This window comes from Mesoplodon mirus, assembly GCF_964341445.2.
Source record: "Mesoplodon mirus genome assembly, chromosome: 15".
Classification (NCBI taxonomy): Eukaryota; Metazoa; Chordata; class Mammalia; order Artiodactyla; family Ziphiidae; genus Mesoplodon; species Mesoplodon mirus.
This window is the reverse complement of record NC_138991.1, coordinates 37,089,844-37,107,225: the sequence shown is the minus strand read 5'-3', so window position 1 is coordinate 37,107,225 and position 17,382 is coordinate 37,089,844. Positions and strand designations below refer to the sequence as shown.

The 17,382-nt window shown below is 54.1% G+C and overlaps 1 protein-coding gene across 2 annotated transcripts in view; it reads right to left on the bottom strand.

Moving 5' to 3' along the window:
* The window catches only part of CLIP2 (CAP-Gly domain containing linker protein 2), an 80,584-nt gene that overhangs the window by 38,352 nt on the left and 24,850 nt on the right, over positions 1 to 17,382 (bottom strand). For both annotated transcript variants that reach the window (XM_082644389.1, XM_082644388.1), the window contains exon 3: positions 7,493 to 8,043. In XM_082644389.1, coding sequence (XP_082500515.1) covers positions 7,493 to 8,043 — 551 coding nt within the window. The remainder of the gene's footprint in view (positions 1 to 7,492; positions 8,044 to 17,382) is intronic.

Below are 17,382 nucleotides of genomic sequence, written 5' to 3'. Positions count from 1 at the left end.
GCTAAGAGGTGAAATGAAGATGAGGGCTGAGAACTGACCATTGTACTTGGAATGTGAAGGGCTCTGGTGGCCTTGCGGGGGGGGAGTTCCCTAGAGTGATCAGTGATGGGGAGAGAGCAGGAGGTGGAAACCACGGTCACGGATGGGCCTCTTAAGGGGTTTAGCTGAAGGGAGGACAGAGAAATGGGTAAATAGCAGGAGGAAGGCAAGGGGTTGGGGGAGTCGGGAAAGGGGGAATGTGCAGGGGAGGAGAGAGGCTGTCTGCAGGGGGCGGGTGGGAGGGGCTGGCCTCAGACAAGAGCTGGAGGTTGGGGCCCTGGACTGGACAAAACCAGCTGGAGGGAAGGCAGAGTGCACAGGCGCTGGCGGGTTTGGTCGTGGACAACAGCCCTGTTCTTCCCGGGAAGCACAGAAGAGTCAACCAGCTGAAATGTGGGGGAGGGGCAGGCGTTGGCAATATTTTGGAGAGAAGATGGTTATGAATATTACAGAAGAGACTGAGGGTCAGAGAGGCTAAGCGGCAGGTAGTGAGTGGCCCAGCTGACTCCCCCAAGTAGGTCTGCGGGCCTCGAGTCCATCCTCTCCCCAGCCCAGCACATGGGGAAGTCGGTCATTTGTCCTCCGAGGCACGTGGATAGTTTAAAGAAAAGGTGGGAGGGGCCAGACAGAGGCTACTGCACAAACTCAAGCCAGAATTCCCCTGGGAAAAAGGGAGACATTTCAGCACTTCTCTAGCAGTCCAGTGGTTAAGAATCCACGCTTCCACTGCAAGGGGCACGGGTTCGATCCCTGGTCAGGGAACTAGGATCCCGCATGCCGTGAGGTGTGGCCAAAGGGGAAAAAAAAAAAGGGAGACATTCTAGAGTCTTCCTAGCCTGGGGTCAGTCTGACCTCCCACGCCCTGCCCCTGTCCCTCTAGGAAATGGGAGGACTAAAGGCCACACCCTTGCCCCCTGCCATCCAGCCAGAAGCCCCATGACACACAGAGGAAGCAGGAGGCAGCTCTAGTACCTCCTGGGCCCCCTGCCTTACCTGGCTCTGCCCCCCATTAGCAGAGCCTGAACACGGAGGCCCAGCAGCCCTGTGTGCTCGGTGGGCCACCGAGTCCCCTCCTGCTCACCCCTCCCCGCTCCCAACAGACACCAGCTCCCTCTGCCTGAGCACCCAGGACAGCAGCCCCCAGGATGCCCCCTGGCCAGTCCTCACAAACCTCTCCCGTCTACAGCCAGGCCTCACACTGGGCATCACAGCACTTGCCCCTCAGCTGTGAAGACTCCGGGGTGAAGAAACAACACCCAGAGCAAGGAAAGAAAACCAGCCTTTCCCGAGGGCTCACTGCAAACCGGGAGTCTTCCTTATTCTATTTATTTATTTGTTTGTTTATGCCACGCCATGGCATGTGGGATCTTAGTCCCCTGATCAGGGATGGTACCCATAGCCCCTGCAGTGGAAGCTCAGAGTCTTGACCACTGGACCGCCAGGGAAGTCCCTTCCTTATTCAATTTATACAAATCCTACGAAATGGGAATATCAGGCCCATTTTAAAGACGAGGAAACTGAGGCTCAGCACCCTGCCCTGGGACACTGCTGTGAAGGGCAGAGCTGAGCTCACGCCCAGGCCTGTACACCCCAGAGGCCACCTTGCAGCCTCTACACTACGGATGGCCCTGCTGGGTGTCTGTTCTCAGCAGAGTGGTGGGAACTTGACTGGGGCCTGAGGAGAGAGGGAGACACCTGCAGAGAGAAAACCTCATTCCTCATCTCTCAGGAGGCTGGTCCCACACTGCCCAGGCCAGCTGCCAAGGGGGCAGCAGGCAGGACACAGCCCTGCAGAGAACCCACCCACCCAGTGCAGAGGGGCCGGGCTGCTCAGACTGCCTCGCGGGCTGGTACACTCTGGGTTATTTGCAAGGCCAGGCTGGCACCGGCAGGGAGCTTTGGGATATGCCGGGAGAGGGTGCCAGCAGTACAGGCGATCCCCTGGAAAGGTTTCTTGGTCCACCCTCCTCAGGATGCTTCTGTGGCCAGTACATGAAGGGACATAAAGGGGCAGAGACTTCAATTACTTGGAGATGCTCCACTCAGATCCCACTTCAAGGAAGCCCTTGCTGCCCTGCTGTGCGGAGCCCTCGCCTGAGATGGGGCACTCACATGCGCTGACTGAGCGAGGCTGGGGCAGAAAGGCCCGGACACGTTGGCTCAGCATGGGGACGCAGTGATGGGCAATCTTGCTCCAGTGCTGCCCCAGGTTGGCCGAGACTCTGTCTGGCCTGCAGAGCAGTCTGACTTCTCCCTCTGCCCAATCTTTCACAGAAGTTAAAAGCCCTAAGAAACACCCCGAGCCCCACCTTGGCGCCTACTTTTGGAGAACCCGACCCTCCACAGCAACCTACGAGCCATCTGACATCTTTGGGGGTCAGAGCTCTCCCATTACCCCACTGACATCCACTCCTTGCGGCTTTGGCCCTGGGGCACCTCTTGGAGCCACAGGCAACCAGCCAGGCCTCTTCCTTCCTGAGACAGCCTCCTCTGGTCCTTGCTAATCATACCCCATGCTGGCAACTGTAGCTGACCAAGATACTTCCAGCCCTCCACCTGGACTGCTGGATCCACTCAGGGTGGGGGGGATACAGAGGACATTCCAGGACTGGTAGATAAAAGCCCAGAGCTCCTGTTCCAGGCCAGCCCATGCTGTGCCGTGTGACCCCAGGCAACCCCTCACCCTCTCTGACCTTCACGCTCCTTCCCTGTACAATGAGTGATTAAGGCCTGGTGGTCTCTGCCCCAGCAGGCCTGTCTGAGTCTGGATCAGCCCCCCGGGGTGGGGCTGTCTTCCTACCCCTCTTCTATGCCACCAGTTCTCAAGCTGCCTTTCTACATAGTCTCGGTTCCTGCTTCTCCGTTAATTCCCCTGGAATGTCTCTTCTCTTCCAGGACCTAAATCCCAAACTAATGGCTGGCTCTAGAGTCTGCCACACCAGCCCTGCTGCTTCTGGAGCAACATCCCTAAAACCACGCGGACAGACCCACTTCCTGGGATGGACCCTCGGGACCACACCTTGGGGGACACACACAGCAGCTATGTCTCAGGCCAGCTAGGCAGCCGAGTACCCCCATAGGCTCCCCGGGCCTGGAAGGTGCCCAGGACCAAAGGGAGTGGTGGGTGTTCCCAGGCAGAAGGAAATAGAGAGGTGGCCTGGGATGCCAGGGTCCCACCAGGCTGGGCCAGTGGGCCTGGGTCCCATCTCAGCTGTGCCAGGCATGTTCTAAAAGGCTGCATGTCCTTGGACAAGTCATTGCATCTCTCTGCTCCCACCTCTGCCATGCGCCCCAACTCCAGACACCCAGGATCCTTGAGTACTACCCCCCAAACTCACCCAGTCCGAGCTACGGGAGCACTCAGAGAGGGAGGATTTCAGAAGAGGAAGTTGGGGTGGAATAGAATGATTCAATGCTGGAGGAATTTCAGGGATTAGCCAGAAAGGTTCTGTGTATGTGTGTGTGTGTGTGTGTGTGTGCGTGCACGCGCGTGCGTGTGCGTGTGTGTGTGTCCTGGGGAGGGGCCGAGGGCGGGAAGGACAAAGGCAGGACAACCCAGCTCTGCCACTTCCACTCTGGGTGCTGTGGGAAACTCAGGCCTCTGATTCTCATCCTCAGCCTGTAAAATGGAACAATGAACATCTGTGTCACGGGCATCTGGGATAGTAAGAGGTGAATCCATGCAGCTCAGTGTGCAACTCCAAACCACACCTGGAAATTCTGCCAATTTGGCTCTGGCAGGCATGTGACAAGATTCCCAGTATTTAAGTGACACTATTCCAGGAAGGTCAGGCATGTTCCCCCTGTGTCACCCTCCCAGGGGTTCCTCCGGGGGCCAGGGCCCCTTAGGGTTGAAGAGGAAATGGATTGTGCATGTAAAGTTCTTGGCACAAGGCTCTGCTCCCAGAGAGCACTCGGCCAGTGAAAGCCAAGGACACGCAAGCCGACGTGAGCTGCTGTGTGACCTCAGAGAGGCTCCCCGAGCTCTGAGTCCCTCCCTGTGTCCAGGACCCCATGGCCCAGGGAGAATGCCCACCCTTCATGGACTTTAATGCTGATACCAGCTAACACTTCACAGAGCTTACTTGGAGCCAGACCACCTTCTAAACACTACATATGCAGCAGGTGAACTTTTTTTGGCCATGCTGTGCAGCTTATAGGATCTTAGTTCCCCAACCAGGGATCAAACCTGGGCCCCGGCAGTGAAAGCACAGAGTCCTAACCACTCGACTGCCAGGGAATTCCCAGCAGGTGAACTTTTATCCTCATCTTATAGGTGAAGAAACTGAGGCAGAGAGAGGATAAACAACTTGCCCACGACTATTTGGCGAGTACACGGACCTCCTGGGGTAGTGCTGAGGCCCAAATGAAACCAGGATCCAGAGGTATCACTGAAGAGCAGCATAACTTAATGGACATAAATTCTGTTATTTATGTTCAAAAATAACAAATATTGTTCATGCCTTTGACCCGGGTCAGAAGCAGGTTTGTGGCTGGCGAAGCTAACATAGCTTAGGTAATCAGAGCCCCTCACATACACCAGCCTCTCTGGAGGCTCTGGTTGGGGAGGGCCCTGACAATACATTCATGGGATCACATTATTTGTAAAATTTGCGAAAGCAATATTTTTTGTATTGTTGTTTCCTAAAAAGCCCCCATCCTCAAATTGTATAAGCTCAGGTCTCTACCTTCATTCATGTCCAGGATATAATTTGTTAGAGGGAGGGGTAAGGATAGGAAGATGATGTGTCAGGTGTTTACAGAAGGCACAACGGAGAAGTAGCAAGTCCCAGGGTCGGCCAAGCCAGCTGGATCCTGGCTGTGCACAGCGGTCCAGGTTGGAGGACTAACCCAAGGGAAGCTGTGGACTAGGGTGGGGCATGTGGGGCTCCATCCTTGAGGTGAAAGTAAATCCCTCCTTCAAATTCCTCTCCCCAACCCACCAGAATCCAAGCATGTCCTGTTTCCAGGGCAGTCACAGTTGCTGAGTGAATAAAGGAATGAATGGCCCAGCACCTCCTGGCTGAGTGGCCCTGAGCAGGTTGTTTTCCAGGGCTGAGCCCAGTTTCCTCATCTGTAAAATGGGGAGATAACACCCACTGCGTAAGGCAGTGGGGAGAACCAAAAGAGACAAGGTGCAGAGAGTGCTGGGCATGGATACGCCCTGGAGAAAGCAGTGTTTCAAACCAAAGGATGCAACCCAGTCTCAGGCTGGGAAGTCACTGGGGCCCGTCTGCTGCTACTTCCAACCCTGCTGAAGGGCTGCCCCTCTGGCGGAGATTTCCAGAGCAGGGCCTGCCTCGTGACAGCTTGAGTGCCCCCTGCTCAGTACGTCCAGTTCTCACTCCCTGGGCGGGGAGCAGGTACAAGGGGAGTTCTAGGCAGGATCACACTGGGGTTAAACCTCTCTCCTCTCCCAACCTGAGGAGCATTCAGGGATGGTCAATAACCCTAAGGGGCTCCACTTCCCACCCCACAGGGCACTCACATGACACTACCCAGGTCTTGCACAGCCAGAGCCCTTGGTAACTACGATGCACTTCCACAGCCAGCAGCTTCTCAATGATCCCAGTGAAAGTATCACACGGGAGTTATCTACGCCCGTTTTGCTGAATGGACAGATGATGAATGAATGGGAATGAGGCCCAGTTAAGTGAATCACCCAGCATCACACAGCTGGGAAGTAGCAGCAAAGGCACGAACCTGGGCCTGATTTCCCTGCAGTGGCCATGGCCAGCAGGTGCCCTCAGATCCCAGGCATCCCCAAGGACAGCTCAGTGAGACTGTAAGCCAGCTTGCCTGATCACTCTGGGCTATAGCTGATTAGATGTCTGAACCACCCAACCTTGGGCCAGGGGTCTTTTTTTTTTTTTTAATTGGAGTATAGGTGATTTACAATGTTGTGTTAGTTTCAGGTGTACAGCAAAGTGAATCAGTTATACATATACATATATCCAGTCTTTTTTGGATCCTTTTCCTATATTCGCCATTACAGAGTATTAAGTAGAGTTCCCTGTGCTATACAGTAGTTCCTTATTAGTTATTTATTTTATATATAGTAGTGTGTATATGTCAATCTTCCAACTTATCCCCCCCTTTCCTCCCTGGTAACCATAAGATTGTTTTCTATGTCTGTGACTGTATTTCTGTTTTGTAAATAAGTTCATTTGTACTACTTTTTAAAGATCCCACATATAAGCAGTATCATATGATATTTGTCTTTCTCTGTCTGACTTACTTCACTCGGTATGACAATCTCTAGGTCCATCCACGTCGCTGCAAATGGCATTATTTCGTTCTTTTTTATGGCTAATATTCCATTGTATGTATGTACCACATCTTCTTTATCTGCTCCTCTGTCAATGGACATTTAGGTCGCTTCCATGTCTTGGCTATTGTAAACAGTGCTGCAGTGAACACTGGGGTGCACGTATCTTTTCAAATTATGGTTTTCTCTGGATATATGCCCAGGAGTGGGATTGCTGGATCGTATGGTAGTTCTATATTTAGATTTTTAAGGAACTTCCATACTGTTCTCCATAATGGTTGTACCAATTTACGTTCCCACCAACAGTGTAGGAGGGTTCCCTTTTCTCCACACCCTCTCCAGCATTTACTGTTTGTAGACTTTTTGATGATGGCCATTCTGAGCCGTGTGAGATGATACCTCATTGTAGTTTTGATTTGCATTTCTCTAATAACATCTCAACATCTCTCAGTGATGTTGAGCATTTTTTCATGTGCTTTTTGGCCATCTGTATGTCTTCTTCGGAGAAACATCTATTTAGATCTTCTGCCCTTTTTTTGAATAGGTTGTTTGTTTTTTTGATATTGACTGCATGAGCTGCTTGTATATTTTGGAGATTAATCCCTTGTCGGTTGCTTCGTTTGCAAATATTTTCTCCCATTCTGTGGGTTGTCTTTTCATTTTGTTTATGGTTTCCTTTGCTGTGCAAAAGCTTTTACATTTAATTAGGTCCCATTTGTTTATTTTGTTTTTATTTTCATTACTCTAGGAAGTGGAGGGCCAAGGGTCTTGAGCACTCTGGTCCCCAGCCTTTTCCAGTATAATCCTGGCACATCCACGCTGGTGGGCTGGATCAATGGATAATATCAATGACAGCTAACATTTTGAGGGCACTAAGTATCAGGCACTGTCTAAAGGCATTGACACGTATTCACACATTTCAACCTACAAGGCAGGTACTATTAAAGTTCTCATTTTACAGATGAGAAGACCGAGGCCCAGGAAGGTTAAGACACTTGTCCAGGGTCACACAGTGACAGTCTCCAGGGTCCCCACTTTACCCGTCTCCCTGGTCACTCTGTGGTTCTGACCAGGAGCAGGTGCCCCGGCCCAGACCCCACCCGAGCCCCGTGGGTCCCCCGCCCTGCCCAGTCCCGGGGATCCAGCTCACTCACGTGGGATGGAATGCTTGTGGGGGGGACTCACCAGCACACGGTCTCCCAGGCGCAGGTCCTTGTCACCCCGCTTCACAGAGCCGCTGTCGGAGAGGTTGGAGCCCGACTCGTTGCCGGTCTTGACGGAGCTATTGAGGACGCTCTCCCGCAGGGGGATGACGCGGCTGGTCAGCGGCGGCGTGGCCGTGCCCGAGTGCAGCGACAGGTTCTGGGTGGTCAGCGACTCGACCGAGTGCGCATCGCTGCCCGAGCCCTCGGCCGCAGGCTGCCGCGTCAGCTTGGAGGGCCGCGTGAAGATGCCCTGCAGGGCCGGGCACTCGAAGTAGCGCACGCCGCCCACGGCGCCGTCGTTCTTGCCCACCGGCTCGTCCAGCACCACGCCCGCCCACTGGCCCGGCGCGAACTGCGTCTCGCCCAGGTACTGCACCACGCCCGCCTTCACGCCGTTCACCCACACGCGCTCGCCCACCACGAAGTCCCCCACGAACTCGTCGCCCACCTCGGCCGCCTTAGCGCCGGGCTTCTCGGGGGCGGCGGGGGCCGCGGCCGGGGGGCCCGAGGCCTGCTTGTGCAGGGGGGAGCCTGTGGAGGAGGAGAGAGGCGGCAGTTAGGGCTCGGGTTGGGGCTGGACCCTCTGCGGTCCAGCTGGCCGGGGGGAAACTGAGGCAGGCGGGGCTGGGAGTGGGGCCTGGGGCGGGTCTCATTCTTCCTGGGCCGTCGGCATCCCCGGGTGGCTCCCTACTCTGCCAGCCCCTCTGGAAAGTTCTAGGGATGAAAAGCTCAGAACAGTGCCTCCTCTGAAGGCTTTCCACTGCTCAGGGTCACTCGAAATTGAGGGCAGAATGAACCCATGACCGAGGGTTACAAGCTGCTACTTCCGCATCCTGGTGGGCTCAGGCCCTCAGCTGTTACTTTGAGGCCACCCACGGCCCCACGTGGGACTCAGGTCTTGTGGGGGGTTCTTTGTGCCCCCCCACCTTCTTCTCCAGCCAGTTCTGGGCCCCACGAAAGGGTCCTTACTGTTCCTTGGCAGCTGACCATAGACATCTCGGGACAAGGAAGGAGCCAGAAAACCCTCTTATTCCACTCCTGAGTCTCCCTCTCCTCCCCGGTCCCCAAGCTGCAGCCCAAGCCTCAGGGCACACAGACCAGGAAAAGGCGGGGGGGGGGGCGGTGAGGAGGGTGGGAGGCGGAAGCAAGCACTTAACCTCATTCCTGGACTGAACTCCAGGCTCTCTGGCCTGAACTGGGTACCCTAATCCAGCCCCTCTTTACAGAAAGAATGACCCTGAGACTCAGAGAGGCCGGGGCCTCACCCAAGGCCACACAGCAGAAATGGGGCCTAAAACCCTTGGAGGGGGCCTGCCTCCCAGGCCTGGGCTCTGATGTGCTCTGGACTCAGAAGAAGAAGGGAAGGGGGGACAACCTGCTCATGCTCACTCACAAAAGGACAAAGCAGAGCTCAAACCCACCATGCTTTGTGCGTGTCTGGCTCCTGGGCCCCACGCAGGGCCTCCTGTGCAAGTGGATGCTGGCAAGCCTGCCCATCTATACCTCAAGGTCTGGAGGCTGCCCCTCCTTCCTGCCAGACCAAGTGTCAGGCAGGGAAGGACTCATCCTTTTCCTCCTCTACTCCAGAGGCTGACGGACTTGTCAAATGGGGACAGGAGGCAAGCAGACACTGCCATGCCCCTATCAGAGTTGCCTGTGTTTCTGGTCCTTTCCATGGGTAGCCAGTAGAGGAGCCACAGGGGCAGCGGCTCCACCAGCATCCTCCTTGTACCCGAGGCCAAGGAGCCTGGGGCCGCAGGCCTGGCTGCATGCTGTCTCAAGGCTGGAAGGACAAGCCACACAACTCCAACGCAGGGCTGACATACAAGCTCAAGCAGGCAGGTTCTCCTTCTGGGACACTGGTAGTGGTGGGAAAGCATGTGATCACCCAGGGCCTGGGGAGCCAGGATGGGGGTCCTAACTGAGGAGCAAGGGGCTCCCTCTCAGCTGTGAGCTGGGCTCCTGGGGAATCAGTGAGCTTTGCTACTGAACTTGATTAACAACCAGAGTGATCACACCCATGAATTGATGCTCTGTGCTAAGAGGCAGACATACATACAGTAGCTCATTGGACCCTCAGTTAACCCTGTGAAGTGATTCCATGATCCCATTTTACAGATGAGGAAACTGAGGCTTGGAGATATCAGGTGCTTTATCTAGGCCCCCCAGGCAGGAGGCAGCAGCGCCAAGGTCCGGCCAACAGCCCCTGGCTCTTGGTTCAGGGCAATTTCATTCGTCCAGGAAATGTGTACAAGGCACCCGCCATGCCAAACCCTAAACTACAACCACCCCAATCTTGGACTCCTCTGCATGGACCTGTTTCCTAGACTCTGACCAAACCCTACAGTTCCCTTCGAGCAGGGAACAATCTCATCTTGTACTCCTTCCTGCAGAGGGATGTCTCCTTCTTCTGTGGGACCCTGCGTGGGACCCTGGGGGCGGGGGTGGGGCGGGGTCCCCAAGGCTCTTCTCTTCCACCCCTGAGATCCCACAAGGTGGAGGCCACAGTGGCTGAGGGAGCAGACCCTGGAGCCCCACGTTGGTCTCCTCACCTGCCCTCCGCCACGGGGCTGCTGTACAGTGATGGACACAAAGCCCTAGGGACAGTGCCTGGGCCACACAAGTGAACAAGTGCTGACCGTTCTTACTGTGATGAAAATGACTGATCCTCAAACTAAGGGATTAGAAAAAATTTAAAACCACAAAAGGATCAGGGGGCAGAAGAACGGCTTCCAGGCAAGTTCTGGTGACCTTGGACCCATGGCTCTGCCCCCACCACACACACACACCCCAGAGCAGCCAACCGCGTCCTGCTGTTCCCTGTGTCTGGGCTGAGCTCTGGGTCCCTGGTTCTCATCTAGGACAATCCTGTTACAAGGAGCTTCTGCTGGGATCACAGCAGTACGGGGTCTGGGAACCCCACTAGGTCAGGTGGGCCCGTTCCTTAAAAAAAAAAAAACCTGCTCCAAAAAGCAGCCATAGTGGGAAGAAGCCACAAGTTAGATGGTGTTCCAGGTCCCTCGTAAAACTGCCCAAGTAGCCCGTGGGTCCTGCTAACAACGAGGGGTCAAGGTTATCATCATTAAAACAGCAGCTACCATTCATGAAGAGAGACTACGTGCCCTCAATGGACTGGGTACCTTTTTTTAATATATATATAAATTTTATTTATTTATTTATTTTTTTGGCTGTGTTGGGTCTTCGTTGCTACGCACGGGCTTTCTCTAGTTGCGGTGAGGGGGGGCTACTCTTCATTGCGGAGCATGGGCTTCTCATTGTCGTGGCTTCTTTTGTTGCGGAGCACAGGCTCTGGGCACGCAGGCTTCAGGAGTTGTGGCACGTGGGCTCAGTAGTTGTGGCTCGCGGGCTCTAGAGCTCAGGCTCAGTAGTTGTGGCACACGGGCTTAGCTGTTCCGCGGCAAGTGGGATCTTCCCGGGTCAGGGCTCAAACCGTGTCCCTTGCATTGGCAGGCGGATTCTCAACCACTGCACCACCAGGGAAGCCCTGGACTGGGTACTTTTTCTATATTATATTCCTATCTTGCAGGTTAGGAAACAGAGGTTATAAAACTTGCCCAAAGTTACCCAGGCAGGAACCAGGCCCCCCTGGTCTGGCTCAGAGCCTCCCTGTAAGGCAGGCATAGGAGGTGTCTAGCAGGTGTCAGTGCCCTTCCCATATCCATTTCCAGAACACTTCCTTGTGCTGAGGGGCTCTGTGATATCTGCTTAACGGAATGGCCGTGGCTCAGGTGAGACCCTGCCCTACCTGTTGTCTGTGCAGAGAGCACAGAGAAGGGTCCCAGGTCGAGGGGGACCCAGCGTGGCTATTCTTGGCAAGAAGCTGCCTACTCAGCTGTCCTCCCAGCTGTCCTGGCCCAGGCAGACTCCCAGGTAATCTCCTTTCTTCCCCACCCACGCCCCTTCCAGAGGTCACAGGCCCCGGGAACCAGTTGTTTGAACAGCTGCTAAAATATAATCCAGGTCACGAGCCTGGCGACTACACTTGGGTGTTCTGCTGCATTTTTCCTCTTTGGCCCCCTAGTCTCACAGGCACAAACCTTCACGCACTCCCCCACTCACCCCGGGCAGCTTGCAGCCGCCTGAGCTGAGGAAAGTGTGGCAACCCCACTAGAGCCCCCTTCCCTCCAGGGAGCCGTTAGTAACACACTGGCTGGGCCTGGCCGAGCCCCTTCCCATATCTGGGCCTCAGCTTCCCCATGGGACAACAAAGGGTGAGGTCAGAAATTGCTAAGGTACTGGCCAGCACTGACATGCTACAAGCCCCAGCTCTTCTCCCAGAGGAGCTGGCGGGTCGTCAGAGCTATGAGACCTGGCTGATGGGCTGAGCCTCGGGGGCGGTTCTAGAGGCTCCCTGAGGGCAGGGCCTGGGCCTCCCCGCCCTCCTAGTTCCCGCATGGACCAGCAGCGGCTCGGCAAAGCCCCAAGAAAGCAAAGGGCAGCAACAGACTTAAACCTCACGCCAGCAGCTGATCCTTCCCCAGACACCAGGCACAAGGGAATTGACTGCTGGTTTCAAGTTCAAAGTAGAACTTTGATAAAAAGGGCTAAAGGACATGGTGTGGAGTGACAGCAGCTGGTGGCCTGGTCCAACGTGAGCGGGGGTGGGGTGCTCAAGGCGGGGGTGGTGGGAGGTGCCCAGATGAGAGCGCATCCTCCCCTGCTTCCTCAAGGGCTTTGGTCCTGCCCTGCCTGGGAAGTGGAGACAGGCATTTTTCATACCTGCCGAATCCCAGCCACCAGGGACCCCATTTGTTGAGCACCCAGTGTCAAAAGTGGGCCCAGCAAAGGGGTGGGGAGAACACCAGGACCGCAGCTACAACTCAGCCGGCCTTCTGCCTGGCAGGAAGGCACCAAGGTCCACGGGGCCCTGGGGTTGGGGAGAGAGGGCTCATTGCAAACAGAGGTGGGAGCACCTCCCAGAACCTCTGCCCTGACAGTCACAGGGCTCGTTCCCTCACCTCCTCAGAGAAGCCTTCCCTGACTGCTTCACCTAAAAGCCCACCCACTTGCAGCACCCTCTACTCACTTTATTCTTCAAGAGATTTACCCCATCTTGGGCTTCCCTGGTGGCGCAGTGGTTGAGAGTCCGCCTGCCGATGCAGGGGACGCGGGTTCATGCCCCGGTCCGGGAAGATCCCACATGCCGCGGAGCAGCTGGGCCCGTGAGCCATGGCCGCTGAGCCTGCGCGTCCAGAGCCTGTGCTCCACAACGGGAGAGGCCACAACAGTGAGAAGCCCACGTACCGCAAAAAAATAAAAAATAAAAAAAAAGAGATTTACCCCATCTTCACCTGTGTATGTCTGCCTCCAGACTTAAATGGAAGCTCACACGGGCTGTGTTTCCTCTCCAGCACCCAGCCTGGTTCCCCGCAGCAGGCCCTCCATGCAAACTGCACTGCACTGCCGGCTCAGAACTGGGGCCCACCCTGTCTCTGTGCTGGGTGCATGGAATAGTCAACAATCCGAGCTGCAGAACGTTGCTCCCATTTCTTCAGTCAAGGAATCTGAGGCTCACTCCAGGCAGTTTCTAGTTCACCTGGTCCCCCTTCTGCCTTTGTACCTCCCTGAGCCCTTCCCATTTTCCCTGTGTTTCCAGAGGAAAGCTAAGAACCCTCTTCTCCTTTTAGAAGCAAACCTCCATCCCCCTTTGGTCTTCCCTGGGACCCGCCTCCCCGCCACCTCTCTCCTCTCCCCGCGATGGCCCTCCAACAGAGGGCCCACGGGTGGCATGAACACCGCCCTGGCCCACAAAACAGCTTCCCTCACTTCGCCCCCTCCTGCTGTCACCCATTCTCCTTCCCAGCAAACAAGCTTTTCTCTCTCTAAATGTTTATTACATGGATTATTCATGTCCATTGCAGAAAAAATTTTAAACATAGTTACTGATTAAAAAAAAGAAAAGGACCTATAGTTCCATCATATAAACATCATCACAGTTAACATCTTGGTGTGTGTTTTTCCACGCTTTATCCTGTGCGTGTAGGGGTGTGTGTGTGTGTGTGTGTGTGTGTGTGTGTGGTACTTAAAAGTCAAAAACACAAGCCAGGCTGTAATTAGATATTACTCAGTCCTCTGCTCTTCCTGCAGTTGGTATTTTTCCTTCCAGCAGTGTCTAGAAGGAAACGGTTCCATGTCCTAATAAGACTCTGCTTCCCAGTCCCTCTCTGACCGTCAGCTCCTGACCCCTCCCCGCTCTGGAAACTTCTCCTGCAAGGATGCCTCGCTGCACTGCAGGGGGCCCTTCCTGGCCTTGTGGTGCCTGGCCCTGCTGTCCATGCTCCTCTCAAGGCTCCCTGCTCCCGTGACAGGACTGGGGCCTCCCCAGTCCTCCACCCTGGCCCACGCTGGTGGTCCTCTCCGACGGGGTGGTCTCCATCCACTACCTCTCCACCTATATTCCAGCCAGTGCTGTGCCGGGAAAGGCTTAACTCGTTCTCCAAGAGAAAAAAGAAAATAATAATAATAACCCTGATTTTGTAGCCTTTGCCAATTTCCATAGTGTAAATTCTCCCACCATGATCCATCTCAAGCTACCAGCAAGATGCCACTGAACACAGAATTGGGAAGAGATTATATATAGTATTTCCAACATAGAGTAAATAACCTCAAAGACACAGATGCTGGGGACTTCCCTGGTGGTGCAGTGGTTAAGAATCTGCCTGCCAATGCAGGGGACACGGGTTGGATCCCTGGTCCAGGAAGATCCCACATGCCAGAGAGCAACTAAGCCCGTGCGCCACAACTACTGAAGCCCATGCACCTAAAGCCCGTGCTCCGCAACAAGAGAAACCACTGCAATGAGAAGCCCGTGCACCTCAATGAAGAGTAGCCCCCGCTCACTGCAACTAGAGAAAGCCTGTGCGAGCAACAAAGACCCAACACAGCCATAAATAAATAAATAAATAACAGAACAAAACCAAAAAAACACACATGCTACAAAATCTTACTAGTAGTAAATAGTAGCTTTTTTACCAGCAGTAAAATAGTAGCAGTATTGGTGGTATAAACACTTCTAGGAGAACCACTAGAAGTCATGAGTTTTGAATATTTATTGCCTATGTTTTTAATAGAATGTACTTAAGTTTAAGTTCACACAATCTGATTGTTTAAATGACGGCTGTGTTTAATACCTAGCTTGCAAAATTCCTGACAATTTCACAACTGGTTTTCGTGAGCCAGCCTGGGCCAGCGCCAGCACACCATGGGCCCTATCCCAGCCCACACCCTGGATGGTGGCCCATCAAAGAACCGTCTAAATTATCTAGACCCTGTGAATGAGAGACAGGAAGAGAAGACAGAGAAGGACCAAGCCCCTGACCTGTCTCCAACGCAGGGAGCAGGCGGGGAGGGGGCGAGAGGCAGCAAAAATGTCCCTGTTCTCTGGTCAGTGCCTGGGAACCCTCCCTGCTTTACACCCAGCTCCCCTATAAGCTAACGCTCTCCTGCACCATTAGCTACTGCTTACATGCTGTCACATTTCTGCTTTTTAAAAGACGTTAATAAATTCCCCTTGTAAAAGATCCAAGTGACACAAAATGACATAGAATGAAGCTGTTCTCTCCAGTCCAGATCCCTTCCCTGGCCGCCAGACCTGCCCTTCCAGCAGCTGCCTTCTCCTGGATGTCCCCCGGGACTTCACGTTAGACATCCTGAACCAAAGTGACCCCACCTCCAAAAGCTCCTCCTCTGTCCTCCCCATCTCGGGAGTGCCCCCCACCCATCCATTTACTCAGGCCACTAACCTTCATGGCTCCTCCCCCCGCCCCCACCACCCCCAAACCAGTTATTCATCAAGATCTAGCAATTTCACAGAATAACTCCTAAATCCACACCTCCCTCTAGGGTCTCAGAGACCCCTCCCGAGATCAAGTCCTTGAGATTTCACACCTTGCTCAGCAGAGAAGCTTCCAGAAGGGTCTCCAGCATCTAGTCTCCAGCCCCCTGTTTCAGGCCCTCCTCCAGAGCCATCAGCGTGAGCCCTCTGAAGGCAAACCCAACCACATCATCACTCCCCCGACTCATTTTCACTCTCTAGATGGGTATCACTTTTTATGTTAACCTTTGGCTTTTACGAGAAGCCCATGTTACTTGTGTAATAAAATGAATAACGTAATAAAAAATGAAATACAATATTTGAAAAAGAAAATAATAAAATAATGTCATCTGTGGCCCATTTCCCAAGGAAATAATTTAGAAAGAAAAAACAGACTCACTGTCTTGTTATTCACAAAACAAACAAAACCTGGATTTAGGGGCCCCCAAAATAGTAAGCAGTTAAATAAATTATGGTCAAGTCTTTCGGATTATTAAGTACTCTTTAAAAATAATTTTTCCAGGTTACAGGGGGAAGTGTTTATGATGTGATGCTTGGTGAGAAAGGGTTCAAGAGTGTCCCAATGCACAGTACACAGGTATGAATGCCGGGGGGTGGGGGAAACGGGAATAGGAAACAGGATAAAAAGGGATCAATTTAAAAAACACAAGATGGGGCTTCCCTGGTGGTGCAGTGGTTGAGAGTCTGCCTGCCGATGCAGGGGACACGGGTTCGTGCCCTGGTCCGGGAAGATCCCACATGCCGCGGAGCCGCTGGGCCCGTGAGCCATGGCTGCTGAGCCTGCGCGTCCGGAGTCTGTGCTTCGCAACGGCAGAGGCCATAACAGTGAGAGGCCCGCGTACCACAAAAAACCCCAAAAACACAAGAGGGGCCTTGGAGGGACCCACAGTGATGATATGACGTGCACCAAGGAGCATGATGAAGTTGGCCCTTTGCGCCTGAAGGCCAGAGGGAAAAAAGCATATCTATAAATGTTCCATAGAACATAGTTCCACAAGGCATTAATAGGTATCATGAAAACAAAACCTTAATCTCCAAATTCAAACAACTTGAGGAACAGGGGCTTAAGCAAAGTTAAGGTTACTTTGCTGCGGGACTTGTCAGAGCCTTTAATGTGCAAATGAGCAGTGTGATGACTTAGGAAGGGCTATAAATAAGGTGACTACATAATTTATAATCCAAAACCAGACACGGTGGAGAGAAAAGAGGTGCTATTAATATAGTACCATGCCAAGACCACAAGCATAAACTAGGGCTGTCCCCGGCAGTACATGGTCACTCTGGCCTAAAATTATAGCATTTTTTTCTCTGTGTCGCCTAAGGAAACCCTGCCTGCCCATCAGGCCAGCTCCACCACCCCTCACTGGCACTGCCACCCCACGGAACTCCATTCTTCCTTGGTTGGCACAGCCTGCCACCCAGGCTGCCAGGGTACACGTCTACACCCCACCCAGAACACAAGCCCTGGGAGGTGGGGTCCACACAGACCCCCTTCTCCATCCCTGGAGCCCCAAAATGGGGCTGAAATATACCCTGGACACGACCCTGACCTCCCCTCCTTGGTGGCCCCAATGCAACGTACATAAATGCCCCACAAACCCCAAAGCAGCTTTCTGCTCTAAGACCGCGGCTCTCCTGGCAGGGACTCAACACGGAGGTCCAAAGGAAGGGATGGGGTCTCTAGAGCATTCCTCAAGGGAGCCAGCTTTACCACCGTGAGCCCCCCAGCCCGGTCCACCCTCCAGTCAGTCCCTTGACAGCGCCCCACCCATATGGGCTCTGGAAAGACCCCTCCCAACCCACTCTGACCAAGGCAGGGCCCGCCCCCTGTGGCCACCACAGGCCCGGCAAATCCCCTGCTACGCTGTCTCCAGCCATCCATCCCTGCAGAAGGGACCCTCTACCACGCCGTTCCGGGGCGGGCCCCAGTCCCAAGGATTGCTCAGCGTCCTTCCTGAGCCAAAGGGAACTCAGAAGCCCCCTTCTGTTCCCCTTACTCCCAAACCAGGGGGACA